The sequence below is a fragment of the Pomacea canaliculata genome, linkage group LG8 (genome assembly GCF_003073045.1).
Source record: "Pomacea canaliculata isolate SZHN2017 linkage group LG8, ASM307304v1, whole genome shotgun sequence".
Lineage (NCBI taxonomy): Eukaryota > Metazoa > Mollusca > Gastropoda > Architaenioglossa > Ampullariidae > Pomacea > Pomacea canaliculata.
Genome location: NC_037597.1, coordinates 2,383,134 through 2,409,487, shown reverse-complemented (window position 1 = coordinate 2,409,487; position 26,354 = coordinate 2,383,134). Strand labels below are relative to the sequence as shown.

Sequence of the window (26,354 nt, the reverse complement as noted above, 5' to 3'; positions counted from 1 at the left end):
ATCTGGCTTACTTTCTGAATGTTTCTATCATTTTTACAGAGACCTGATGGATAACAAAGTGTTTTTCCAGCACCCAGATCTCATGCGAGCTCTCTGTGTCCATGAGACTGTGATGCAGCTGATGGTTAATACACTCAACAAAGCTCAATTGCAGCAGCAGGCAACCACAGGCAGTGCCCCAGCAGAGGCGAGCACTGCTACAGGACGGCAAGCTCCCAACTCTAGTATCGATGCACTTAATGAACAGAGCAAGGTGGGTACAAGTGGGCAGAGGATGAGTGAGAGACATGCAAGACACTAATGAGAAACTGTTTGCTGCTTCCACTAATCACAGCACAGATAAAATAAAATCTCACCACCACTGATAATGCTTTTGCCATGGCTTATGTGAACTTCTAAGCACACATTATTGGGGCAAAGAATGGAGATGACATAAGTCCAGTTTTGTAGCAAACTTGTTCAGTTCATCCTGTGTTTTACAATATGCAGAGTCCATCCATTGCTAAGTTTGCATGGTATACTTTGGACTAGTAGTCATAAATGTCAAGGGTATGTACTTCAAGACAAACAAACAATCCTGGCTGTTACTTAAAATTTAGATGGTGTTGGACTGCAGTAGCTCTGTGTTGAGTGCATGGTAGCTAATTAGCCATTATGCCTGAAGGATGTTTCTGAATGCATTGCAGACATTCGAAGTCATTAACATCATGGCATTAATGCAATCCAGGCTGTTTTGTCTCATTTGAGGGAAAATATTGACACCCGGTCTGGCTTGAGCCTTAACTTTTAAACTTTTAACAGAATCCCAATCGTAACTTCATGAGTCCTAGATTGGGTGCTTTGCGGTCATATAAATAAAATCCTAGATTTGCAGCGTTCTCTCTACCTTGAGAGTAAGGATTGACTTGCTTTGTGTCTTGTATGTTCCGGAATGCTTTATGCTAGACAGTAAGAGTTGTCTACGTGCTCTCTGTATTTAACTTTTTTTTGTATAAGACTGATAGACTATATGTAACTACTGCAGTTAGCATTCTTACACTCTCACATTCTGTGTCCCCACCAAACATTTAAAAACCCATCTAGGTTTAGTCATGGTTTCCTAATAAGCATTTCCCTTATATATTTTTTCATTGTTCTCAAGAAGTGTCTGCCATAAAATCCCTTTGTTCTGTAATCAGCAAATGTGGTTTAACATAGTGTTCTGGCTCCGATATCATTGTGACACAAGTAGATAAAATTTGTGGTCACATAGAATCAATGTGAATCATTGCGCATGATGGTCACTCACCATGTGACAGTTCTGATTCCTTTCCACTGGTGTTCTGTAGCAAGCTATCTGTAAATTCAGGAAGAGATGCTGGGTAAGTAATATATCTGTTGCTTGGCTTGGCCATGGGTGTAGTAGTATCCCTTTGCTTGCATTTTTCTTCAGAGTTAATGACAAGGGAATGGAGTATTGCTACATTTATTTTTGCTTGCTCCTGAATAGCACTGTGGCTGCCATGCTGTATCCATGGCTGTAGTTCTGCATGCTGTATTTTAGTATATTCGATATTGTTTTAGATGATTATATTTTGCAAGAAATTTATTACAGGATTTGTTTGGATCTTATTTTCTTGCTTAGACATTTCAATGAAAAATACTCATTGCTTCATGGGTTGAAAATCCTGAGTGCAAAAGCTGTTGGTGCTGTAAATGTCTTAATGTTGCATTGTGTGTGTGTGTGAGAGAGAGAAAGACAAAAGAGACTGTTTTTTTAAGCATTCACATGATTTTATTTGGACAGCTGTATTTCAAAGCAGATACAGGGAGAGCTAAGTCAGGTGCAGCATGTCAGTGTATTATTATTAGTCTGTGGATGTGTTTGCTTAAACATTTAATATATTCAGCAAGTTGATGATTAGTCCATGCTGTATGATTTATGAAATGTGTGATTCATTCCAATACTTGATGGTTTCAGGATGCAGCAGCAGAAATGGTTGTGATGTGCTGTCGTTTCTTGTGTTATTTCTGCCGTACCAGTCGTCAGAATCAACGTGCCATGTTTGAACACCTGAGTTATCTACTAGAAAACAGCAGCATGCTGCTAGGTAAGACTCATGGCAGCACAAATATTTCTTGAATAGCTTAGAGTGTTCCTATAATTCACCTTGTTTACATGGAGGAAGAGTATACAGTATTTTAGCAGAGCTATAGCACTATAGTGAAGCCTGTGTGTGTGTGAGAGAGAGCTGTAATTCGCTAGTGCATGACAGGATTTTCTGTCTTGGCATCTGTGATTCATAGCTCGGCCATCTCTGCGTGGTTCTTGCCCCCTGGATGTGGCCTGCTCATCCTTGATGGACAACAATGAGCTGGCTCTGGCTTTGCGGGAGTCACACCTGGAAAAAGTTGCTATCTACCTGTCCCGCTGTGGTCTGCAGAGCAATGGAGAGCTGATAGAGAAAGGCTACCCTGATCTGGGCTGGGACCCTGTGGAGGGAGAGAGGTTCTTAGACTTCTTGAGGTTCTGCGTCTGGGTCAATGGTAAGTGCTAGAGCTGTAGTCATCAGTATCTGTTTTGTACAAGAGTGTGCCCATCGCTGACTGTATTACAAACAGGAATGTTGTTGCTATAAGTGTCTCCATCTTTGTGCTCCTGCTTTGCTCTTGGTCTTCATTTTGAATCTTTAGTTTTTGACCGATTTTGACTTGGACATTATTTCTTTTAGTTATCCATTGTTTGTACATTTCATTGAATATATACATGGCAAAATGAAACTCTGAACTAATTGTAGGAGAGAATGTAGAAGAAAACGCCAATCTTGTCGTGCGGCTCTTGATCCGACGGCCAGAATGTCTGGGTCCAGCATTACGTGGAGAAGGGGGTGGTCTCCTGAAAGCCATGAAAGATGGAGTGCGAATGTCTAAACAGATTGCAGCTAGCCGTGATGAAACATCTTCAAGCTTCCTAAATGCCATGACTGATGATGACACAGGTGGAAATTACCTGGTACAAAGGTAAGCCCATCATATCTACATATTTAATAATAATAATAAATGCAGCATTTCTATAGTGCATACCCGCTCTCCAAAGGAGCAAAAATTGTGAGACAATTTCTCATGTCTGTAACCAATGTTGGAGTAGGGGAAGCTCAAATATATTTATATGTGTGTGTGTGAGAGAGAGAGTGGACTTCATACATTATGGATGTGGGTTTTTTTTGTCTCATGTACACAGCAAATACAACTTCAACACTCTTCCTTCTGAGGACGATGAAGACTACATTGACATGGGAGCAGCTATTTTGGACTTTTATTCCTCCCTAGTTGATCTGCTGGGCAAGTGTGCCCCTGATGCAGAGACTATCAAGTCAGGGCGCAGTGACTCTTTGCGAGCACGTGCAATCCTCAGGTCCTTAGTGTCCATGGAGGATTTGGAGGGGGTGCTGGCTCTGCAGTTCATCCTCCCTGTCAACACTTCTAGTGAAGAAGGTCAGTTCGGCTCTTACCTCTTCCCTTGGTGTCGCTAGTGGAAAGGAAGGCTTGAGTAGCTCATTCTTTCAAGCAGTGTATTTAGCAAACTTGCTGGTGTCTAAAAATGCCAGCTTAATCCTGTTTTTTTGTGTATTTACTGATGCTGACCTCATTTTATGATTATCGTTTTCTAGTGATAACCTATTTCTATGACAAATGATGTCTAGGTGAGGGAGGGCTGGGAGGTGGAGACATGCCTCCTGGCCTTCTGCCCAACCACAAGGCTTCAATAGTGACATTCCTGGACCGTGTCTATGGCATTGAGGATCAAATCACATTCTATCGCCTCATTGATGAAGCTTTCTTGCCAGACCTGAGAGCTGCCACAACTTTGGACATGGTGAGTCAACAGAGAGAGGAAACCTTTGGTAGTGACTATCAGGGTTGTTGCTTTAATCTTTCTGCACATAGTTAATAATTTTAGAGTTTTCTGTAGCTCCAGCTGTCATGCAGAAATGCCTATGACAACCTGGTAAATGCCATTTTCTTTATTGTCTTTGCTGAAACATGAGACATTTCTATTCTTACAGTCATTTAATATTTCTGTGACTAATGAATGGAGCTTTTTTTTTCCTCTGACGATGAACTATCATGCTGGATATTTCTGGCAGTAGAGTGTGGTGCAAGACATTTCTGATATCTGACTATGGTGTGCAACGTCTTTTAATTCTAATAACAGGCTGCAGCCTCAGAAAGTGACATGGCACTGGCACTGAACCGCTACCTGTGTACATCAGTGCTGCCACTCCTCATGAAGCACAGTGAGTTTTTTCGTGAGTCAGAGCACATGTCATCCCTGCTGGAGACCATGCTGCAGACTGTCTACCGCATGTCCAAGTGTAAAACCCTTACCAAGGGACAACAGGAGACCGTATCAGACTTCCTGGTGGCCTTCACACAGTGAGATTTTTCTTGTGTTTTTCTGTATCCCTGTGTGCTTTACTTGTTTTGATTATCCTCACCAATTAAAGTGTGGACACCTACAGATCATGTAGGAGTCTTTATTTTCTTACACTCTATATAGTGGAATATCATGGTGTTGCATGCAGATAAAAATTAAAACAGTTTGATTTTAGAACTACATTTTGAGATGTTCACATCATAGCTTATGAATACGTGTTCTCAGGTAGTTACCAAGTTAATACTTTCACCTTTATAATTTCCTTGTACTTATGTTGAATAAATAAGTAGGTTGTTTTCTGGTTGTGTGTCACAGACAACTGCGACCACCAATGATGACAAACTTGCTGCGCAAATTGACTGTAGATGTCCCTGCCTTGTCAGAGCATGCTGTCATACCCCTCAGGGTAATGTCATTTTGTTTTTTGTTTTTTTCTTTGCCTTCATTTCATATATAGTAAGAAAACACATGCTCATGGAAATGTTTCTTTAAATTGTGGTATGGTGGTGTGCTATGATCTTATCAGCATTATGGTAAGTCATGACAATTCTTAGTTGCTGGTTTGACATAAAACACCAATTCACCCACATGTATTTAAAATGTGTTTTTTTTCTGAATTACTTTGATGTATATATGTTTTAGTTATTTATGTACAGAATTCTGAAAACTAAATAAATTACACCAACTATGTGCCATGTTTCTGTTGTGTGGACAATCCATATGGTGAGGACCATAGCCAGTAAATGAACAACAAAGAAGAAAGTATTGTGAGAAAGCATGCACCTTATAGTTTTCATGGAACATTTCTTGTGTGTATTCCAGGTGTTAACATCTCATTATGAGCGGTGTGGGCGTTACTATGGCAGTGGCGGTGGTTACCAAGGCAGTGCCAGTGAAGAGGAAAAGCGTTTGACAATGATGTTGTTCAGTGGGATCTTTGACTCCTTGGCACAAAGGGTTTGCATCAGTTCTGTTTTCCGCACTTTTTCTGTAAGAAGAACACTTGCAGAAGAAATAATGTGGTGAATTTTAGCACATAAAGATAAAAGAATTATGAAATCTTATGTTAACAAACTAAATGCTCATAGGAGAAATAAAGAACGAGAAGGAAAGACTTAAAATAAAAAATTGTCATCAATATCCAGACTGGCATATGAAGTAAAAGAGACTACTGTAGACTTAGACTTTACATGAGATGTATATATAGCCAGTGTGGTATGGGTATAACTATGACATACACTTGTGTTCTGTAGCCAGTGTGGTATGCATAAACATGTTACATTAGCTAAACTTATGTGGTCTGTTTCTGTCAACTTTATGATAAATGGAAACAAATTTTATTTTAGGCTTATGACCCAGAGCTGTTCTCCAAGGCTCTACCATGTTTATCAGCCATTGGCTGTGCTCTGTCACCTGACTATTCTCTCAGTCACCATGATGACAGTTGGCTACGTCAAACAAGCATGGACCTTGATGGAGCATTCAACCCTCGACCAGTGGACACATCGAGGTAAGCTCTCAGCTTATGAAATTCCTTCCCTCTTCCTTTTGTATTCTATATTTTAATTTGTGTGTCATAAGTTTGCAAGTAATAGAAAATTTATTTGCAAAATGTCATTAAAAAGATTTTAAAAATTTGAGACTATTTTTCTTGGCTGTGGAAATCTTATCCAAAAGGTCATAATTTTTTACATGTATACATGTACTGTTATTTTCCAAATCCCTCCCACTTCAAGGCTCGTCACGTCAAAGCTTCTGGTAATTATACCACACCTGCATTAGAAGAAAGTATTTCTAAAAGTGATGTACTATAGCATCATCTGAAGGACCACTAGTTATGATAGTATTGTTTTCATCAGTTCTCTGGAAGAATTAGCTCTTAGATTTTCCAGAATACCAGTGTCAAATATTAGACATTATTTATCTGCTTTTCACATACCTTCCCAGTTGAGCATAGCTGTAACTCATGTTCCTGAATTAAAATAATGGGTATTTCAAAATTAAGGATGCCATAAAATATTGCCAGTTTATAACAGGCAAAAATCCCTTTGGAGTACCTATTAAGTCATATCTCCAAGATATCCAGAAGTGCTAATATAAGTAGTGATAAGTACAGAAGTAGTTAAAAGTAGATTAACTTCCAATGATGACTTGAAACATTTGTTCATATTTACCAAGATCAGTATAGATTTTAGGATCCTCAGGTAAAACCAGCACCATAAAACATTATCCTTAGTGTAGCTCTCTTGGCATATAAATCATGCATCTGTTTATCTGATTTTTAATAATGAGTATTTAAGTGTCTTTGCATACAGTGTGTAAGTCCATCAATTGATACATGTATGTGATAAGAACAGCATTATGAAATGATGCAGGGTCAATTTGAACCAGCACCTAGAATCAGCTTCCACCAAATTTGCTGAGCACTTCCATGACTGTTGGGCTATGAAGGAGGTTAGTGAATTGGGCCTGAATGTAAAAACCTTGAACTTTGTCTCTTTGGCCTGGATTCATGATAGGTCTTGTTTTTTCTTTGTGGGTAAGGTCATTAGACACACTATCACTTTTCAGTGTAAAGGCTACTGAGCGGAAAACTTGCGTACATCTGTAGAAATTCTTCACAGCAGCGAAGTGAGCTTGACATTTTGCAAGAAAAGTTGTTTACTATCGACTGGCTTACTATCCTTTTCTTTTCAGATTGAGGAGGGCTGGCTGTTTGGCACTAATTATGATGATGATCGCAAAACACACCCACTGCTCAAGCCGTATCACCTGCTTGATGAGAAGGTGAGCAGCAAGTGTCATTACACTTTAGTCTTTCATTTCAGTACATTTTATAGTCTTATATTTGACAGGATAGACTAAGAAGACACAGAAGTAATTTTGAGATGAAAATGGGCATGCAAAAGAATGTTAAAGAATGAGATCAGGATGTATGATCAGGTCATTTCTTCAACCAGAACATTAAGTTCTGTTATAACCCAGAGACACTTGTCTTTTACAAAATCAATTACATGCTTAAGAAAGGGAGTGGTGTGGAGTGTTGTATAAGTTTTTCTGTTTCATCAAGTTGGAAAGTTCACTTTATGTATCAGTTTATGTTTCAAATATTTTCATAATTTAATGTGCAAAGATTGTGTAGTAGTTTTTGTTGTTGTTGTTTTTTTTGTTTTGTTTTTTTTGGCTAGATTTTTTTTTTTTACAAAAACTGCTGAAGTGTTTATGAAGTTTGAATGGTAACAAAAACTAGCAACAGTGTGTAATTATTCTTCTTATTTAGACCAAGAGGCGCTACACAGACCCAGTACGTGACTCATTAAAGGCAATGTTAGCTTGGGGATGGACACTTGAACAAGACCAAGCTCGCTTTACTTCCAACAGGGACAGTGTCAAGCGTCGAGCATCCAAAGCCAATATTGTATGTTACCCTGGGTTTTCATTTTTAGTTTTATTCTATAAATGTGTCTTCTGTGATGCTGTGCTGTTATCAGGGATCGTAAAATTTATATTCTTAATGTCAAATTTTGCTATTGATGGTGTTTATTAAGTTTATTTGCATGTGCGGGAGAGGTTACTTAACTGCTTAAAAAAAGCTGATTGGTCAGCAGTGCATTTTGGTAAGTGGTTCTGTTTTGGTTCAGAGGAGATGGAGGGAGCGGCAGTAAGGAGAAGAGCCCTAGCCCCAACCTCTCACTAGGTGCACTCCAGCATTACAAACAGCAATGTCTTTTAATACAGCTGACCTCTTGTGGTACAAGATCCCCAAAAGGGGTTAAAAAAGTCAAGGTTAAAGCTTCTGGAGGGGAGTTTGAAGTGACAGGTTACATCTTTACTTGCTTGTCACAGTGCAGTCCTTAAACCAAGGGAGACTTCAGCCTGATAAGAAACCCATGCAACCTATAGTCAGGCAAAAAAGGAAACAGTCACCACAAGAAAGCTTTAAGATCCTACGTCTATGCTTATAGTTTTGTTGCCATAAAGTGTGCACAGGCTCATGTGTGTGTGATAGGCAACCCTGGCTATTCTCATACTTTTTTCACCATGAACTTTTGTTAAAATGTTGCCAAATTTTTTGTTGATCCTGTTTCTGGAATTTTCAGCATGAACATGGATATAGTCCACGTCCTTATGACCTCCGCAACATTACACTAACAAGAGAAATGCTGGTAAGTAGTATCGGCTAAATTCTGCTAATACTGAAAATACTTCTAAGCTATCTCACTGACTCAAAAATATTGACATTGCAATTTTTCTTTAGTACACTTGATTGATGTTCTACTTAATCAGCTTATTGAATTAAAGAAAAAGTTTAGACTGTCTATTAGACAATCTATTTTGCAAGTGATAAGTCATTCATAAGTCATGTTTTCTGCGAGCAGACCATGGCTGAACGTCTGGCAGAGAATTCTCATGATCTGTGGGCCAAACGGAAGCGGGAGGAGCTGGACAGCATTGGTGAGTGTAACTGTGAAGTCTTAACCTTACAAGTCTTTTAGCTTCCTTGTTAAAACTGCAAAAAACATTTAAAATGACTGTAGTGCAAACTGAAGTGACCCTTTATAGTGAACAAAAAACTGCTGTACAGCTAAGTGTTGTGTATTATGCTTGGCATCAGCTTGAAAGTGGTTAAAAAAAGTATTATGGCACTGAGCTATCTCTTTGTTTTTATGTCAGTCTTCACGTATTAAGTCTTCTGAATGTTTGGTTCATGCATGTTTATTGTTTACTGAGTTATGCACCTCAATATATTGCTTGCATGTCTTGCTAAAGGTGGAGGAGTTCACCCTCAGCTTGTGCCTTATGACATCTTGACAGACCGAGAGCGCAGAAAGAATCGAGAGCATGCTCAGGAGTTACTTCGCTTTTTGCAATTCTTAGGGTTCCGCATCTCCAGGTGTGTTCCAATAGCTAGGAGTACTAGCTAAGGTTTCAAGATTGCTTAATGGTTTACTTTATCTCTCCCTCTCTGCACCTCTGTCATATCCTGCTTACAGAGTAACCACAGAACAAAACTATTTCATTACACAGTTTTATGTTAACACTTTCTCCAGCATTCTTCAACTTTTTCTTAATGTAGTATTTACTGGTATTGTTAGTACTTTTCTTAGCAAGAATGCTTTTGATGGGGCTAACTTTATGCTACATCCACCAAAAGTAATCGTAAAGATGATAATATCATTATTTTGTATAACACACAATATATGCACACACACACATCCACACACCCTCCTTCACCTACATTTATTCATTTCTTTCTTTGTTTTAATTTGCGTTGTACATATCTTTTACATCATTAAGTTACTGTGAATACATTATCATAACACTTAATTTACGTGTGCTACTAAAGAGAATTTTCAGCACTATTATTTGTTTATTGGTGTTATCAGGGTGACTGTTGAGCCTTTCCTACTTTTCACTGTGCACACATTATCTTGCACAGAAAATCCTAGCAGATTTTTGGAATAATATTTTCACTTTGTCAGGGAGAAAAGACCACACAAAAAATGCATGTTATGGAACAATTTTATTATCAATAAAACAAATCTTAAGCAATCATTGCTAGTGGAGTCATAGATATGTGTTGTTATGTCAAAGACAAAAGCCACTTTGCTTTCAGGTTGTACCCTTGTTGCTTAGCTTGCACTGATATTTTATGTATCCAAAACTTTTGTTGTGGAAGTTTTGTCTACATGCATAAAAAAAAACTCGCCAGACTTATAATGTGTAGAAAATATTGCACAAGGATTGGAAAAATGTCTATTTTTTTCTTATACAACTAATTATTTAGAAATGTAAGTGTTTGGTTTACTTGTAATTCTTACTTGTAAGTGTAATTGTCACAATCTGAGTTAATAACTTTTTCATTCACAAGATGTGAACCACAAAACATCAAAATTTTAACCTTTGTTTTCAAAAAAAAAAGAAAAAAAGGAAAAATATTGTTTCCGGAGATGTCACAAAACTAGGCTTGCTATTATGGCAATGTCTCATTAATGTGCTTGAACTTCTTGTATTTGCTGCCCCATTTAGTGGCCACAGAAGCAAAAATTTAGGTTAATTTATGTGCTATGTTTCTTAATAAAAAGTTAGGAAAATTTTACAACGAAGTATTGATTTTGGTGCAATCTATTTGACTGTCAGAAAATTTTGAGCTTAGGGTGTTTGGTTAGCCTTTATAACTGCATCTGTTGATAATTGTGTAAATTATCATTTTAAAGCAATATTTTGAAAATGGTTTTGAATGACGATATGAGAAGGGATCTATAGTTGTTATTTTGCTGTGAACAAGCAAGGTTAATTAATACAGAAGCTTTAAAATTATAATCATTGATCCAGTATTTGATCACATACCATTATCATACAACATACAGCCAAAAGTAGGAAAGTGCTTTTACTTGCTGGTCACTTTATAAAACCCATAAACTCCTTGTAGCTTCTACAATGCTGTAATCTAAATGAACTAGCTTATAATTAGTTTCTTTACTGCTAAAATAGTTGTACCAGTGAACCAGTGTCCGTTAAGAAAAATAGAAAAAACTCTCCTTAATGATAACTAATGTATGACTTTATGTTAAATGTTAGCATTTTTGTATGTTTTTCACTTCCATAAATGCCAAAGCTTTTAAGAATCTAAGATAATTTTTTCCACTTTTGTATGCAGCATGCATGTTGGTTTGTACTTTGTACATTCCACACATATTTTTTATGTGCTGTAGACCATCTGGATCACATAGAACACTGTGTACCATATCTATTGTAGCTTTGTGTATATACCTGCTTAAATGCACTGTTTCTCTACCATGAATTCCAGTAAATGATAAATAACTTAAATCAATATTCATCATAAAATTGTATAACTTTTATTAACTGCTGAAGGCAAATGTAAAGAAAGAGCAAAAATAATTTTTGGAGAGTTTTAAATACTTTAGTACCTTTTACTTATAAAAGAAATTATTATACATGGGTATCTTATTTTTCAATATAAACATGGATGTCTCCTTTTTCATCTAAACATCCTTTCATATATGTGCATGTGCTACATGAAAGCCTTTTCTGTAACTGTTTCGTTCATTTGGTTTTCTTGTCTTTTTCTCTTTGACAATTTGTTTCCATCTCCACGTCGTTTGGTTACCATGGTGGTGCCTTATTTGGTTTGCTACGCATGCCTTGGTGATGGTGTCGTCAACGTTGACCTGTCTCACTGGATGTACCATATCTTAAACCTCCATCGCCACCACCACCACCACTACCACCATTATACTACTTGAAGTGGCGACATGGGACTGGAGCGGCGGCGTGAATCTGCTTCCAGAGGAAGCCGTGAGTCAGAAGCAGATAGTGGGGTTGGGGTGTCCGCCACAGAGCGCCGCTTTGCATACAGCCTTCTGGAGAAACTTTTGGAGTACTTGGACAATGCTTCAGTGAACATGCAACAGATGCGGCCTTCGTCACGCTTCTCCAGACGAGAAAGCTACTCTACTGCAACAGAAGACGTCAAATTCTTTGGCAAGGTGATCTAGAGCATAGTCATTGTTACCATCATCAATGCTCTTATCGTTGCTTTTGTTTTTACAGTACTGACTAAAGAGTGGGATATTTAGTCTTTATGTCTTTGTTGCTTAGGTGTTTAAATTGGTTTAGTTTATTCCCCATTATCTCCCATTATCTGCTTCTGCTTGTGGTACAGAGTAATATCACCTTTTAGAACAAGGGAAACAATTTTCTTCATCTTACATGGTCATTCAGGACTAAAAAAAACGTATTTTTAAAATTTTAGAAATCTGAATGGTTTTGATGTTTTAGATGCCTGACCTACATAAAGGTCAATATCTTTGTTATGTATTCTTTTTATTTATTTGCCTTTAGCTCAGTGACCCATCTTAACTTGTTTTCATGTGCACACACCCTGCCTGCTTCAGATGCAGGGTATTCCAGGTTATATGGTGCATCTAACATCAGTCATGCAATTGATTTTTCAAGACAATTTATGACCTCATTATTTCAATCAGCTTTCACAAGCCACGTAAAATCACAATCACTCTTTTATTCAAAACATCTAATAATGTCAAATCAGTGATGAGGTGGTGTCATCAACAGGTGGTGCTACCATTTGTGGAGAAATACTTTCATGCCCATCGTGTGTACTTCATAGCTTCACCAAACTCTCCACAGAGCTCCTCGGGCATGGCCTCCATCAAGGAGAAAGAAATGGCTGCAAGGTCTGTCCTGGCCTCCCCTTAGTACTTAAAACAAACACAAACATCCCAACAAGCAGTCTCCTTACAGACAAACATGACTTTAAACATTATTTACATATGCCTCAACAAGCAGTCTCCTTAGAGATATGTGAAATTTAACATGAAGGATTATGTTATGTACATTTATGATTTTCATCCTAATGCATATTAAAAGTGGATGATGTTGCTGTGGATCAGGTATACTAATTAGTGTCATCAATTCGGACATCATAATGACTGAATTGTTGTATGCTCTAGCTTGTTCTGCAAGCTGGCCCAGACCTTACGAATGAAGATCACAGCATTTGGCCACGATGTTAACATTTCTGTGCGGTGCTTGCGCATGCTGGTGCAAGCTGTTGACTTCAGGTGGGTGTCATTCTGCATCTGTAGAATGTTGGTAGCTTATTGACTTATCAGGACATCACGTATCATCAAATCTTAAAACAATTAGTAAAAATATGACTTGTGAAATCTGTCTTTGTGATAGGTCTGTGGTGAAGAATGGACCGGAAATGGTGCGCTCATCCCTCCTGCCATTCTTCAACAACGCAGCTGATGACCTGACCCAGGTCTGTAGTCAGGGTTACTTACTTTTTTGCAACTTCAGAGCACACATGCAACTAAAGAAACAGTTGTAGCAGCTTATTAATTAATTGTGCAAAATTTGTTTTCCTTCGGTTTTTTTTTTTTAAGTCGCAGACACACAAAACAAACATAAAATAATACAGTATTTAACAGTCTGTATGTACAAAAACAACAAGTAACCAGATAGGGCAATATAGTCATTTAACAATATATCCATCAGCAAAGCAAGCCATCCATGACAATTTATGCAAAATCTTTCATCAACCTCTCATCATCCTTTACACTGTGCAGTAGAAAAAGGCAGCCACCCACAGACACTAAGGTTATACAGATTTACCTTACCTAGCCTTGCACAAAGGACATATGGCAATTCTCCCATAAATCCAATAAATCATATTTTTACTCACATAAATGAATCACAAAGTTGTCTGAAATGTTCATCCACTTGTGTTAAAATGTACATCATAAACTTGATAAAAATAATGTCAATTTCTACAGCATTCCAAACTTATTTTGTTCCTCTCAATTTCCTCTCAAACTTCCCTAAAAAGTAAAAATCATCTGACATGATTCAAACAGTCACATTTAAAATCTGTGGATCTCTGACTGAGGTTCCCTGTTATAACAGTATGTTACTTTAACTCAGGGGTGCCCAACCTATAGCCCGTGAAGGTGCCTCATGCGGCCCACTCATTTTAATCGGACACAGGGGGACATCATCCTGATGCCGCCACAGGCTTATGATTTCTTTCTTTCTAACCAAATCTTACGCTTTGGTATATCACTACATAATTTGATTTTTAATGTCGGCATGATTCTGACAAAACCATCATGTTCTGGCCTACAAGATTTTAAATCATGGCGAGAGTGGCCCTTGGGCAAGAAAAGGTTGGGCACCACTGCTTTAAATGAAACAGACTACATTCCAGTATGCTGAAACCTGATATTCCTTTCCCATTCTCCGAAATATCTTTCAGCCTTAAATTCTCCATGAACGTAAAAATTACATCATTCATAAAATTTGTTGTTTGATTTGCTGTCATGGAAAAATAAAAATACACACAAAAAGCTTCAAGTTTTATTTTAAAAAACACTAAAACTTGTGCTAAAGGGAAGCTCACTCTTACTATTATGCTTGCTTCTGTTGCAGGTGGTAGAAAATCTTCGGAAAGAAAAGTTCAGCCATGTGAAAGGCACCATCTGCCGTGGTGCCACCTCCCTCAATTATGTCCACATGGTTTTATTGCCTGTGCTCAGCTCTCTCTATGATCACTTTGGTCACAACCACTTTGGCAGTGATCTCATTGGTAGGTTTGACCGATAATACACATTATGAGAAATATAGTTGAGAATAGAAAGTAAACATAGTTTTGTCAAGTGTTTTGGTTGATGTTAGAAGACAAGCAGTGGAAGGTTTCATTAAAACAATCTGTTTTTCTTGTGGCTGTTCCAGTGGGTGACATTCAGCTGGCCTGTTATCGCATTCTGAATGCCTTGTACACACTAGGAACAAGCAGTTCAGCTTTTTCTCATAGGTATGTCTCACATCCAACTATCTTTGGTCTGTTCTTTTCAAATAGAAATCATTCTATTAGGTATTATATGGAGAGCCATACCAATAGATGTTCATGAGGGTAATGACTTTTAGATGATAGTTGTGTAACCCCATTAAAAAAATGTGTGCTATCTTAAGTGTCTTCAATTTTCACTTTGATATTTACATCAAGCTATTTTGACCAAAAAGTAAAGGGTGTTTGCAACCACTTCAGTCTCTGCTGTGGCCTTATTTTGATGGAAGGGGATTATATTTAAACTTTTTTGTAGTGCATGTCATGTCTTCTTTTCTAGTTTCTCTGCTCTAGTTTTATATTTGTGGGGTTGTGGTGCTTTTGCTGTCTGCACACTTTTGTAAGCATCAATTGGATCTTAAAATGATGTGGCCTCAGATTTTCTTTAATGGGGGGGAAAAACCAGTGCTTTATTTAAATTTCAATGGTTTTTAAAAATTCGTGCTGTGATGCTAAAAAAGTGATAATTTTCTTTTATTGACATGTGCATAAGCCTAGTCTTCTTGTTTACCTTTCTGCAGTATGTCTTATTTTCATTTGAATCGCAGTAAAGAGAATGCTGTGTTGGATTTTTTTATGGAATTGCCCATTGTCATAAACATGTTAATTGGAGTGTTTCATGTTCTTGGAAAATTGTTTTATGGCAGACATCTGAACACATAGCAATGATACAGTCTGTTATTACACACACATGTAGATGTCTGAAGACATAATGATACAGTCTGTTCATTATTAAACATGTAGATATCTTATTATATACACACACACACAAACATCTGAACACATAGCAGTGACACTGTCTGTTCTTTATTACATGTACATGTGGACATCTGAACACGTGGTGCCCACTGTCTTGATGGTTGTGTTTTTCTCTCTTGTCTGTGTGCTGTAGGGACACTATTGCCTCCGAGCTGGCCAGGTACTGTACTCTTCTTGTATTTGCCTGCTCTTGCATGAAATTTGTGAGACCTGGGTGGATTTAACCGTTAAATAAACATTTTGTCAATTTTCAGCAACTTCATTGTTTTGTCTGCTGCAAAGTATTTTAATCTTCTTGGCACTATCCCTTAGTGTTACTCAAACTCAAAAAATTTTGTGTGAAAAGATACAGTGATAAGCCTGGTACTCAACACAGCTTAGGTTTAACTATTTTTACATAAATTTACACACCTGTGTAAGGGTTAATGCCAAGGAGGTTAATTTTGTAAAAGCGCATTTCAGATGTAAGCACTGAAATCATTTATGTGGTGGAGTAAGAGAGCATTTTGTTATTTAAATGTTTTTAGCCAACAGAATTTTTAATATTTTAGTAAGCCAAATCTGCCAGTTTTTGCCGACATTTCTTTACATGTCTTAAAAAGTGCCTGAAATTTGCTTTTCGTTATTTAAAATATTGCCCTCAATGCTGTCATACAGTATTGCAAACCTCCTACACTTTATACATTGTAAAAAAAAACCTTTAAGTTTTATATGATGTGTAAAGTTTTCATGTCTGGTTTTATGACCTCTAGACATTACTATATGTGGTAAACGATGCAAGTAATCTGCTCTTTAATGCTTGGAATTAATGTAAATATAACCTGCATAAGCAAATTTTGCATTTCTATAAATTATTTGCTATGCAAGCCTGCTTATAGCCACATTTTCTTTGCCATTCCTTTGGTGCCCCCAATCTTTGGTTACAAAGTTTTTATATGTGATGTAAATGTTTAGAAATTGTGACTAGTTCTAGAAACAGATGAATAGTTCGTGCACTTATATATTTGTGTAAGACATTCTTGTTTCAGTTTTCAAAATTTGAATTGGAAGTATTTTGCTTGTTCACAAAATTAAAGAAGTAATTTAAAAGAGCTTATATTTAGAAAAAGATAAGGAAACACATGCCACCAAACAATAAAAGAGGTTGTAAAGCAATGAGGACCTATTTCAAGCACTAATTTAAGATCGTGCCTTTATATACAGGATGTTTGTTGATGAGGTGATTTTATTGTTTTACCCAGACATAGGCCAGCACTTGGGGAGTGTGTGGGATCTTTTGCCAGTTGTTTCCCAGTCGCTTTCCTGGAGCCAGATCTGAACAAGTATAATCGTCACTCCATCCTCTTTGGTCTGGAGGGCAAGATCTCAGAGCATTCTCTTGAGGCACAAGGTCAGTAGGAAGGTGTTAGTGAAGCTTACTTGTTGAGTACATTAAGTGTTTAGTATCATAGATGCTTATGCTTTCTTTTAAAAGAAATAGATGCCACAGCTTTTAGTTATGGATTTCATTGCATATAAGGTATTATTTGTACCTATGTATATGATTAAAAGAGTACTCTGTTAAGTTTACCAAGTGTCACCTGTCTTGAAGACTTAAACTAATTACATCGTTGGGTACTAAAGGTACCATAAAACATAAACAGCTTAAAGACAGCCAACTGTTATTTCTGCCGGAAAGTTCCGAAACATATTACAGTTTTATAGGTGACAGAATGTTATGAGTATACTGCCCTGATCACAGAACAGACCAAGTGAAGTTACAGCCTTATAAGCCAATTTTTCTCATGAGTTTGACTTGTGCTTGTACTTCCTTGGTGCAGAGGTCATGGACCAGTTGAAGGAAAACCTTCCTGGTTTGGATAAAATTGTCTCTGAAATTGAAGAGCTTGCACACTCAGGAGGCAAGTACCATGAGGCACCCCACGTCATTGAAGTGACTCTCCCCATGATCTGCAGGTAACATGTGCAAGATGTCAAGTAGTTTGGTGCTGAAGTCTTAAGAGTTTTCACAGAAAATATAAGATTAAACAATATTTTATGAAATATTGCAAAAAAAAAAAAACCAACAACAACAAAAGCTTAAGAATGGCTTTATTATTTTTGTGGTTTGTGCTCAGAAATATGTAGGTTTATAGCTCATCTGACCCATTACTTAAAACATTATGGTAGTAAGCAATCTAAGGTAGGAGGCTATGGAAGCTGAGTTCACATACTTGGAGAATATAAGTGGCATAGGAGGTTATATTTCAAAACTGGATAGTCTAATTTTTTAGACATCTATACTGCAGCTTTAAGGAATCAGGCACCCTTTAGATAGCAGTGGACAGTTCTTGTCCAACCACCACCAGCACAGATAGCTAAAGTACAGTAGACTTACAGTAATACAGTAGTACGTTTGACTACTGTAGATTGAGGTTATCAGCATAGCTAAAGTACAGTAGACATCTCTGCCCACTGTAGATCATGGAGACTGACCAGAGTCTTTTTGTAGTGCTTTGCAGAATGTAAATTTTCTTCCACGAAGCCTTCACTTAACCCTCAAATTCTGTTATTCCTCCATTCAATTCTGTGACTACCTACATATATATAGATGTGGTTTTCTGTGACTACCCACATGTAGATGTGGTTTTCTTGCTAGGGAAGGCTATAATCTTGATGATGTTGGCTCCATTACAAATCAGTAAGAGTAGAAACAGAAACTACTTCCAATGACTTTGTAACTTCTGGTGTAACAATAGGTCCAGTGAACTTTTTCTGCTTTTATTTTTAACTTACTGTAACTAGAGCACCATCCTATGTTTAAATTGCCCATTGGGACCAATAAAGTTGATCATTGTCATTGTCAGTAGCCAGTAGCACGGGTGGACAGTTCAAAACATGCATGAGAAAGGGACAGTCCTGGGATCTATTTGACCCCTACCCTCTACAAAAACAAAGACATAATTTAGTACACTACTAGAGTCCTACGTGTTCATGTTGCAGAATGGGGAGATGGGATTTAAAAGTATTAGTACTATTTCACTGTTTCTAATTACAGCTACCTCCCCTATTGGCTGGCTTATGGTCCAGATGGGCATCAGAGGCAGGAGGGGTAAGTGTAGTTAGCAAGTGGAGATGGTAACATATTATAAACTATCTGATCACCTTAACTTTACCCTAAAACTAGAAGCTTTTTATGTACTTATTATTCAGGCTTGTTCCCTTAAATGTAAGGGTTTTAACTCATAAATGAAACATAATCTTTTTACACGTACAAAGCAATTATGTGTGAAGATACACTAAAGCATTTTTCTGATGGTTTTAATTGATACTTCATATTTGAGAATTTTACATACAGCTATAGATACTTGTTTTTTGCATACCTGCAATGTTGTTGCAGTACCAACTTAGTAACCAGGGTAACAGCCAAACAAATGAACTCAGTGCTTGGCAATGTTCTGAAGCTAATCCTGAACAACATTGGCTCTGAAGATGCCCCATGGATGAACAGAATTGCCAGTGAGTAATTTTCATATTCTGATGTAGCTTAAAAGATTTAAAAATAGTTTCAGATAACCAGTTTATAGGGTGGTTTATGAGCATAAATATGGTAGAGCTGGCTTGAATGCCAGATGAAGACCAATTTGTTGCCAGTGATTGCCTTGCAAGTTTGCATTGTTCAGAGGGGATGGAAGTGGGGGATGCACAGCCTCCTGCTTGGCAGACTCCAGCGGCACAATCAGCGCTGCTTTTCAATGCAGCCAGACATCAATAGCTCTTCTGCTGAGTATAAAAAGGAAGCAATAAGTGCAGAAAGGAAGAGAACTAAAGAGAGCCTTTAAAGCTTTACTAAAATTATAAATTATCAACATCTTAGCCAGAAGCACAGTTGAGGACTTAGCCTTTGATGCAGAAAGCTTGCCTAGAGTTTGCCCTGCTTGGCAGTGGTTGCACAGGTAACTGCAGGTGGCAAGCAAGTGGTCTCTATAATAAAGATATCAACAACCTGTGGCTATGTGCTTAGTGTTATCTTCACGAAGTATGCGCAAGCATGTGCCAAGTGGTAGGTTATCCAGGTACATAAGCATCGTATGTCAGATTTTATTTTTGATGAATCACTTTATAGAATGAATATTATTTTCTCAAAGTTTTTAATTATGACATTACCAAACTCATTGAGGTACCTACTAAAAACCTGATTAAAAAAATTTTGTTTTGAACCATCAGCACGCACACAACCCATCATTGCAAACTCCACACCAGACATGATCAAAGACCACTTCTTGCCCATTGCCCACAAGCTGCGGGACAGTGCCTTAGTAGTGGAACAGCTGGAGAAGCGATTAGCCCATCAGAAACGTATTTCTTCAGAAGGCTCTGAGGATCTGGAGCAGTATGTGCAGGAGGTGAGTGAGCAGTCTTTTTAGGGGTATGAGTTGAGGGGTGGAAGGTCTGTTAAGCTGTGTTGGTCTGGACACTACTCAGCTGTAGAAGGACTGCTTAACAAAAAGCAAATACTTTAGAGTGATGCAAGGCTTTTTTTTCAAACTTTTGCCAGAGAGTATTCTGTTCTTTTGAATTTTACTGTACTGCAGTATTCTTATGTTAAGTAGTTTACAAACTATTTGTAACAGACAGTTTAAAAATGTTAAAGAAGTTAGATGTATGAATGTGTACACCACTCATGGTGGCTATAAAGAGAAATTACCCAGGAAATATATGTGACTGGGGTGACTGGTGAATAGAACATGCTGTCTTCATCTCATTGTCTTTAGAAATTCAGCACTCTGGTGCGAGATATTTATGCCTTCTACCCACTGCTGATAAAGTATGTGGACCTGCATCGGTCACACTGGCTGAAGAACCCGGCACCTGAAGCAGAAGAGCTCTTCTCTTGTGTAGCAGACATCTTCACCATGTGGACCAAGTCTCTGGTGGGCATCCCATAATTGAATGTAGTTGTTTGTTGGTTGCAGTAAATTTTAGTAAATCTAGCAAACATTGTTTGTAATAGCCAGATGTGAGTGTGATACATGTTTGTAATTACCAGATCAGAGTTACTAAGATGCATGCCAATTAGTAATAACAGTGTAATGGCAGATAGGATTGACAAGAGAGCTAGTGCAATTTTAATGTGCAAAAGTTATGCCGGATGTAACATGTCCTTTTCTCCCAACATAGTTACTTCAGGAAGGGGCCAGTTGTGCAAGAACACAACAAACCAGAATTTGTAAGGAGACAGAGTTCATTGTATTATCTTCACAATGTAGATGACAGTGAAAGAAACACACTTTCTTGTCAAAGCTGAAGTCATTAATCTTCTTCATATAATTATGAAGTACACTCAGTGAACCTGGATGGAATAGTCACCTGGAATATGATGATGTAGTCTTGTGGAATGAATGATGGAATCTTCCAGAACCTGCCAACCCAAGGTTCATATCAACCTAACAAAAGGAATTCCCTCAAAACCCCCCTCTGCTGTAAGCTTGTTTGTGGGACTGGTCAGCGAAAAATAAGAATGGTCACATGGACTGACCTATTGATCAAACAGCTAGCAGTCTTACAGCTGTCAAGGCACATGGTGGTCAACTGGACTTCCCAGGGTCATATCACCACAAAGACCTATTAAGCACATGCAAGATCCTAGGATAGTGAATTAAGACAAATACTAAGGGAAACCAAGAATAAAGACTTCAGGTGATTTCAGTTCAGACAGGGAAGAAAGTACACATTTATGCTCTTTGTCTAAAAATGTTTTGCTTGGGAAAAAAAAAAAAAAAAACCAGAACAAATTTCTGTCCCTTAGGTGCTTTGAGAATAGGTCATCCTATTGTCACACACCTTGGTGCTTAGTTGCGGCCTTAGGCATTTGGGCAACAGATATTTCCCAGTGTGGTTGTGGTCAAGTTCCTGCAGCGGATTTATGTTTCTTACATGTTAGTGCTAAGTACCATAACTCAACAAAGGGGGATAATACAACCCATGTAATGAGTTTTTCATCATTTCCAAGATGACGCTCCTACAGGTGATAGCTCAATGCACTTCTAGTTCTTTTGCAACTGGTGTGCGCAGAGTTACTCCAGCTCTCCATCTGAGCCTTTCACCTTCACAATTGAATGACCTCTAGTTGATGTTTCCCACCGTGGTAGAAGATACCTCTCCCTCTAAAAGTCTAGTGCTACGAGACAGTGGATAAAATTATATTAGAAACAGTTTACCAGTGTTACATGGGAAAATGCTTTTGTTCATTTATTTGTGCAGTTTTTCAAACGTGAGGAACAGAACTTTGTGTCTCACAATGAGATAGACAACATGGCTCTCATCATGCCAAGCCAAGCCAGCCGCCTCTCTATTGGCAAGGTTTCCGAGTCTCAAGAAAGTACTGCCAGCAAGCGAACTGGAGGCCGTCGACGTGAGAAAAAACGCCTGGAACCACACAACAGTCTCAATGTGGCCTGTCTGAAACGGTTGGTGCCAGTCGGGCTTGGATTCTTCAGTGGCAGGGAGCAGGAATTACTTCAGCAAGCAAAGCAAAAACTCCTACAGGTACGTAAGGCCTAGAGGATAGTAAAGGTAAATGTAAGGAAGAAGATGTTATAAATTTGACTATTGAGCTTCATTGTGTAGGCATTAAAATATTGGGTGAAAGTATTCCTTTGTTTTGGAGATAATTGTAAATTTAACAGCTTTAGAGCATAGACATCACAAAATGATGAACTGTTGTTGCTAAAATTTCTTTTTGGAAGTGTTCTTTCTGCAAATTTAAGGTGGCAACATAGACTGGAACATGTGAAATTAATAACTTTACTGTAGGCAGCATGATTTTTATTACTATTACAAGTGGAGTTCTGTTTGCTGCTGGTAGTTGTGTGTAGAAGCATGCAATCCTGCATGAGACTAAAAGAAAAGCTTTGTATAGCTAAAGAATTCACTGCATGTATTATCAGCTCTTAATGGTATGGGTTGGAGAACTTCGAACTAAAAGACTAAAGCAAAAAAATTGCCTTTGACTTTTTACGTCAGTAGCTAAATGAGTGAAGTTAGTTTATCAGTGCTGTGGGCAGTCACATTCTTACCCATACTGTGAAAGCATTGTAGTCTAGAATTCTTTCATGTTTAGTGTGCTTTGTCTGTAAAACCCTTCCAGGATTTTCTCTCCAAAAGCTCTGTCCCATATCAATATTTAGAAGCTGCAGTTATGTGCCTTGCATTACGCATCATTGATTGCCATGCTCAGCTTTTGCTAGATTTACTATACAGTACAGTACATCTTTATCGTGTGCTTCTGTCCACAACATAGACAATTTCCTTTGTTGGGAGCTCACATAAGTGTTAACACCTCACATAACCATGCAGTTACTTATGCTCACATTTAACCCCCATTATCATGCGCTAACACAAACATAAAACTAGATACATTTGTTAGTTCTGTTCAAGAGTTCTTTGCAATTGGTAAGAAGGACTTGGCAAAAGTATTCTTCTTGGTGACCAATTGTTTTCATGTAACCAGATGGTAGCATTTGGAAATGAGGATGCAGTAGGTGAGAGGTGTCTTTGATGATGCAGACCGCTTTTAACCTCGCAGCCCAGGTTCATAGAGCACCTAGTGGTCTTTGTGGAGAGCCAATGATTGTGTTGGCAACTTTGACTTCCCTCATCAAACAAGTCTTATCTTTGATGGGTGGAATTCAGAGCCACACCGACAGAGTAAAAGTTAAAATGCGTTCAGTCAGGCTGTGACACCGATTCAAATACAGGGCCACTGACCCAAACATTCTTCAATTGCCTCAGCAAGAACAGGCGCTGATGTGCTTTCCTGGAAACGATGTTAGTGTTTTCCTGCAAGGATTGTTGCATTATGCACAGCAAGAGACTGATAGCCAGGAGCTGGACCTGAGTTTCAGCAGCAAAAATAAAAGCTGACAAGTTAGTTTAAGATATTCTTTGGCCAGATGTACACATGCCAGCAATAGGACTCACATATCCACAATAAGACTGAATGGAGAGCAGTTAGCAGCAACAAACATTCTTGCAATGCAGCAAAGTTTGTTAATCCACGTAGTTTCTGCTGCTTTCTGCTATTTTACTCATGAAATTCTGCTCTAGTATCAGATCATCTGTTTTCTGTAGGCTGCAAGTCTATCTCCGCTATGCTTTAGCTAGAGGGTCAAGGACACAGACTACAACTACAAACCTGTAGTTTGTGACCTGCTTTGCCTGCCAGAAAATGTGTACATAACAGAACTGCACAGTTCATGATTTATCATGAAAATAACAACTGTTACTGTGTTCGTGCAGCTTGTTACTATTCTGTTTGTACTTGAGCTTAGCTTAGTTCACTTGAAGCTGCTGATAGGGGCTGTGTGATTGCTGTACATTGCTGGACATTGCTTCCTGATGTAAGAACATTTTAACAGGATTTGCATGAGATAGTTCTTGTTGATGGTGTGTTGGCTAGGTTTATGTCTGCATTTTGAAGTCTATTTCCATGGACCAGATTTCAGGTCTTGTAGCCACTGTTACTTTTCTTTGCCAGTGTAGCTAATTTAAAAAAGTTAATGTGATGTAAGTTAATGTCACAAAAGCAATCATTCTGGGATTGTCCTGGCTAGCAGATGTGATGCAGGTAAAAGCTAAAGGGTCGGGTCCCATATCATAGTGTTTCTATGGACAGTGAGCTAAAAGTAGTTTGTAATGTTTATTGCATAGCTTGGTAAAAGGAGAGTTCAGCCCTCCTTTTATCTTCCCTGGATAAGCGGATAGCCAAGTGGTTAGAGTGCTTGCATCCAAACTGAGAGTGTTCTGTTTCATTACCTCATTAGGACAGCAAACTTCCCCCAATTGACCTAGCTGGCAGTAATGTGTACCTGACTCCATAGAGGGTTGGGGAAGGTAAGGCAGCAAGGGAGAGAAGACCGGCACCGCCCTCTTATAAAGCTGGCCCCCAGAAAAGAAAGGTCTCTAACACCTCATACCCAAATGACCTGAAAGGGCTAGGGGATAACCTTTGCCTTGCCCTTCCTGAAAATCAGTTGGGTATGCCTGGGGAGTTCTTTAATCATGGCCATAGGTAAACCTCAAACCACACACCTGATACTTACCATCAGGCACTTTCCCAGAGATGACATTCAGCAGTGTAAAAAGTACTTAGTTAAAGTATGCTGTCAAATAACAAATGCAAGTCACATAAATACAATGCAAACTTAAAAAAGGAAGTATAGACAGAGAGCAGTGAGGAAGCTTCAGTGAATTAGGACTTATTTTGTGCCATGGTGTTTTAGAACAGCACGACACAAGAGAGCTGGTTTCTGTGAATTATAACTTATTCTTTGCCATAGTGTTTTAGAACAGCACGACACAAGAGAGCTGTAGACCAGCTTCTGAGGAAAATCCTGGAAGTATACACAGTCTGATGTATGGTAAAGTCTTGACACCAGTGCAGCATGTGAAGTCAGCACCACAATGAGTACTCAGTGAAGTTGAATAGTGTGCACATATGTCTAGTCACAGAGTGTATTGCTGGAAGTTGACTGTTGGTGCAAGCATGTAGACTGATCGAGGACAAGTGACAGACCCAGCTATTTTACTGAGTGACGTGACAGCTACAGTTTACTGGCTGAGGACAGATGGCAATAGAATAAGATAAAATGGTTTATGTGCATAAACGCAGATGATGAAACTAGATTTCTACATGCTGTTGTGTTGTTTGCCCCCATGATGTAATGGTGTATATACATGCATGCTTCTACTTCAGTGGCACTTTTTACTCCACCACCACCTCCACTAAAAAAAATCATTTTGGTAACCAGTTGATGCTCATTTGAAAACCTTTTACTAAGTTATTTTATTTTTTTTTATTATTGTACACTGAGATCACTGTTAACAGAATTTCTTGTCATTCATCATGACACTAGTCAAGGACGCATAGTATTTATTAACATAAGCCATTTGATGTACCACCCATGTGAAAACATAGTTGGACAGCCACTGGATTCTTCTTTCCCTTACGACTTTAGGCCTCCACCACAAATCTCCACCCTAGCAAGTTTTGGTCATTTTTCAGACTGCGTGGAATTTTATATTGTAGACTTTCAGCTTTTAGTTGTTTCCTGGCATCAGACATTGAAAGCTGTTAAAAGTGGACAAAACTGCCCGCTTGAAAGTCCATCAGCAGAAATAAAAACTTTAAATCCACAGTTACGTTGGAGATTAAAAGTGCACAGTTAAAATGCATTCATATAACTAGAGGTCTTTAGACCCTGGTGATGTCTAAGGAAGGAAGCAGGACAGAATTATCAGACCTTGCTGATGTACAAGGAAGGTACTAGGACAGAAAAGGCATCAGCTACCTTGAAGTAGAAACATGGCACACAGATACACAGTGAATGGTCAGGTGACGAAGAAGCACTTAGGCGGAATTAGCCTGTCGTCTTGGAGACTGTGGTGGTGGAGGCTGCATTGGCGTGGCAGCATGAGGGGCATGGTGTGCAGTGGCATGTATCTTTCATGGCATCCGGGGCGGTGTCTCACTCTCCCATGTTTCAGAAGGACCCCGAGGGAGACATCAAGGAGTTCCTGCTACAGAGCCTCACCACTGAGGAAGGGGTAGGTTCATGTTGCTTCACTTGTGCGCCTTGTCCATTTTCTTTTGTTAATAAATGCCTTCTTTTTAACAAAGCCTTAAGACCTAACGGTAGATTTTTTTTTTTTACAAATTTGTACAGTAGTAAGACAAGAATTTTTTTTAAATGCACATTTCTCAAATTTCTTAATATCTGGAAAAATTTGGTCTCATACAAATGT

General features: G+C 38.4%; 1 protein-coding gene across 10 annotated transcripts in view; it reads left to right on the top strand.

Moving 5' to 3' along the window:
* The window catches only part of LOC112569989 (ryanodine receptor-like), a 108,871-nt gene that overhangs the window by 48,402 nt on the left and 34,115 nt on the right, over nucleotides 1-26,354 (top strand). For 7 of the 10 annotated variants that reach the window (XM_025248125.1, XM_025248122.1, XM_025248123.1 and 4 more), the window contains 32 exons: nucleotides 40-253; nucleotides 1,329-1,361; nucleotides 1,961-2,090; nucleotides 2,287-2,526; nucleotides 2,778-3,000; nucleotides 3,221-3,474; nucleotides 3,684-3,856; nucleotides 4,196-4,416; nucleotides 4,733-4,823; nucleotides 5,240-5,374; nucleotides 5,764-5,927; nucleotides 6,793-6,871; nucleotides 7,115-7,204; nucleotides 7,698-7,835; nucleotides 8,518-8,583; nucleotides 8,797-8,872; nucleotides 9,188-9,311; nucleotides 11,688-11,928; nucleotides 12,515-12,636; nucleotides 12,913-13,023; nucleotides 13,145-13,226; nucleotides 14,393-14,549; nucleotides 14,696-14,777; nucleotides 15,703-15,729; nucleotides 16,811-16,959; nucleotides 17,390-17,525; nucleotides 18,607-18,660; nucleotides 18,949-19,067; nucleotides 19,776-19,954; nucleotides 20,324-20,482; nucleotides 21,813-22,097; nucleotides 26,097-26,156. In XM_025248125.1, coding sequence (XP_025103910.1) covers nucleotides 40-253; nucleotides 1,329-1,361; nucleotides 1,961-2,090; nucleotides 2,287-2,526; nucleotides 2,778-3,000; nucleotides 3,221-3,474; nucleotides 3,684-3,856; nucleotides 4,196-4,416; nucleotides 4,733-4,823; nucleotides 5,240-5,374; nucleotides 5,764-5,927; nucleotides 6,793-6,871; nucleotides 7,115-7,204; nucleotides 7,698-7,835; nucleotides 8,518-8,583; nucleotides 8,797-8,872; nucleotides 9,188-9,311; nucleotides 11,688-11,928; nucleotides 12,515-12,636; nucleotides 12,913-13,023; nucleotides 13,145-13,226; nucleotides 14,393-14,549; nucleotides 14,696-14,777; nucleotides 15,703-15,729; nucleotides 16,811-16,959; nucleotides 17,390-17,525; nucleotides 18,607-18,660; nucleotides 18,949-19,067; nucleotides 19,776-19,954; nucleotides 20,324-20,482; nucleotides 21,813-22,097; nucleotides 26,097-26,156 — 4,414 coding nt within the window. The remainder of the gene's footprint in view (nucleotides 1-39; nucleotides 254-1,328; nucleotides 1,362-1,960; nucleotides 2,091-2,286; nucleotides 2,527-2,777; nucleotides 3,001-3,220; nucleotides 3,475-3,683; nucleotides 3,857-4,195; nucleotides 4,417-4,732; nucleotides 4,824-5,239; nucleotides 5,375-5,763; nucleotides 5,928-6,792; nucleotides 6,872-7,114; nucleotides 7,205-7,697; nucleotides 7,836-8,517; nucleotides 8,584-8,796; nucleotides 8,873-9,187; nucleotides 9,312-11,687; nucleotides 11,929-12,514; nucleotides 12,637-12,912; nucleotides 13,024-13,144; nucleotides 13,227-14,392; nucleotides 14,550-14,695; nucleotides 14,778-15,702; nucleotides 15,730-16,810; nucleotides 16,960-17,389; nucleotides 17,526-18,606; nucleotides 18,661-18,948; nucleotides 19,068-19,775; nucleotides 19,955-20,323; nucleotides 20,483-21,812; nucleotides 22,098-26,096; nucleotides 26,157-26,354) is intronic. The other 3 variants (XM_025248132.1, XM_025248128.1, XM_025248124.1) reach the window with 2 other exon arrangements.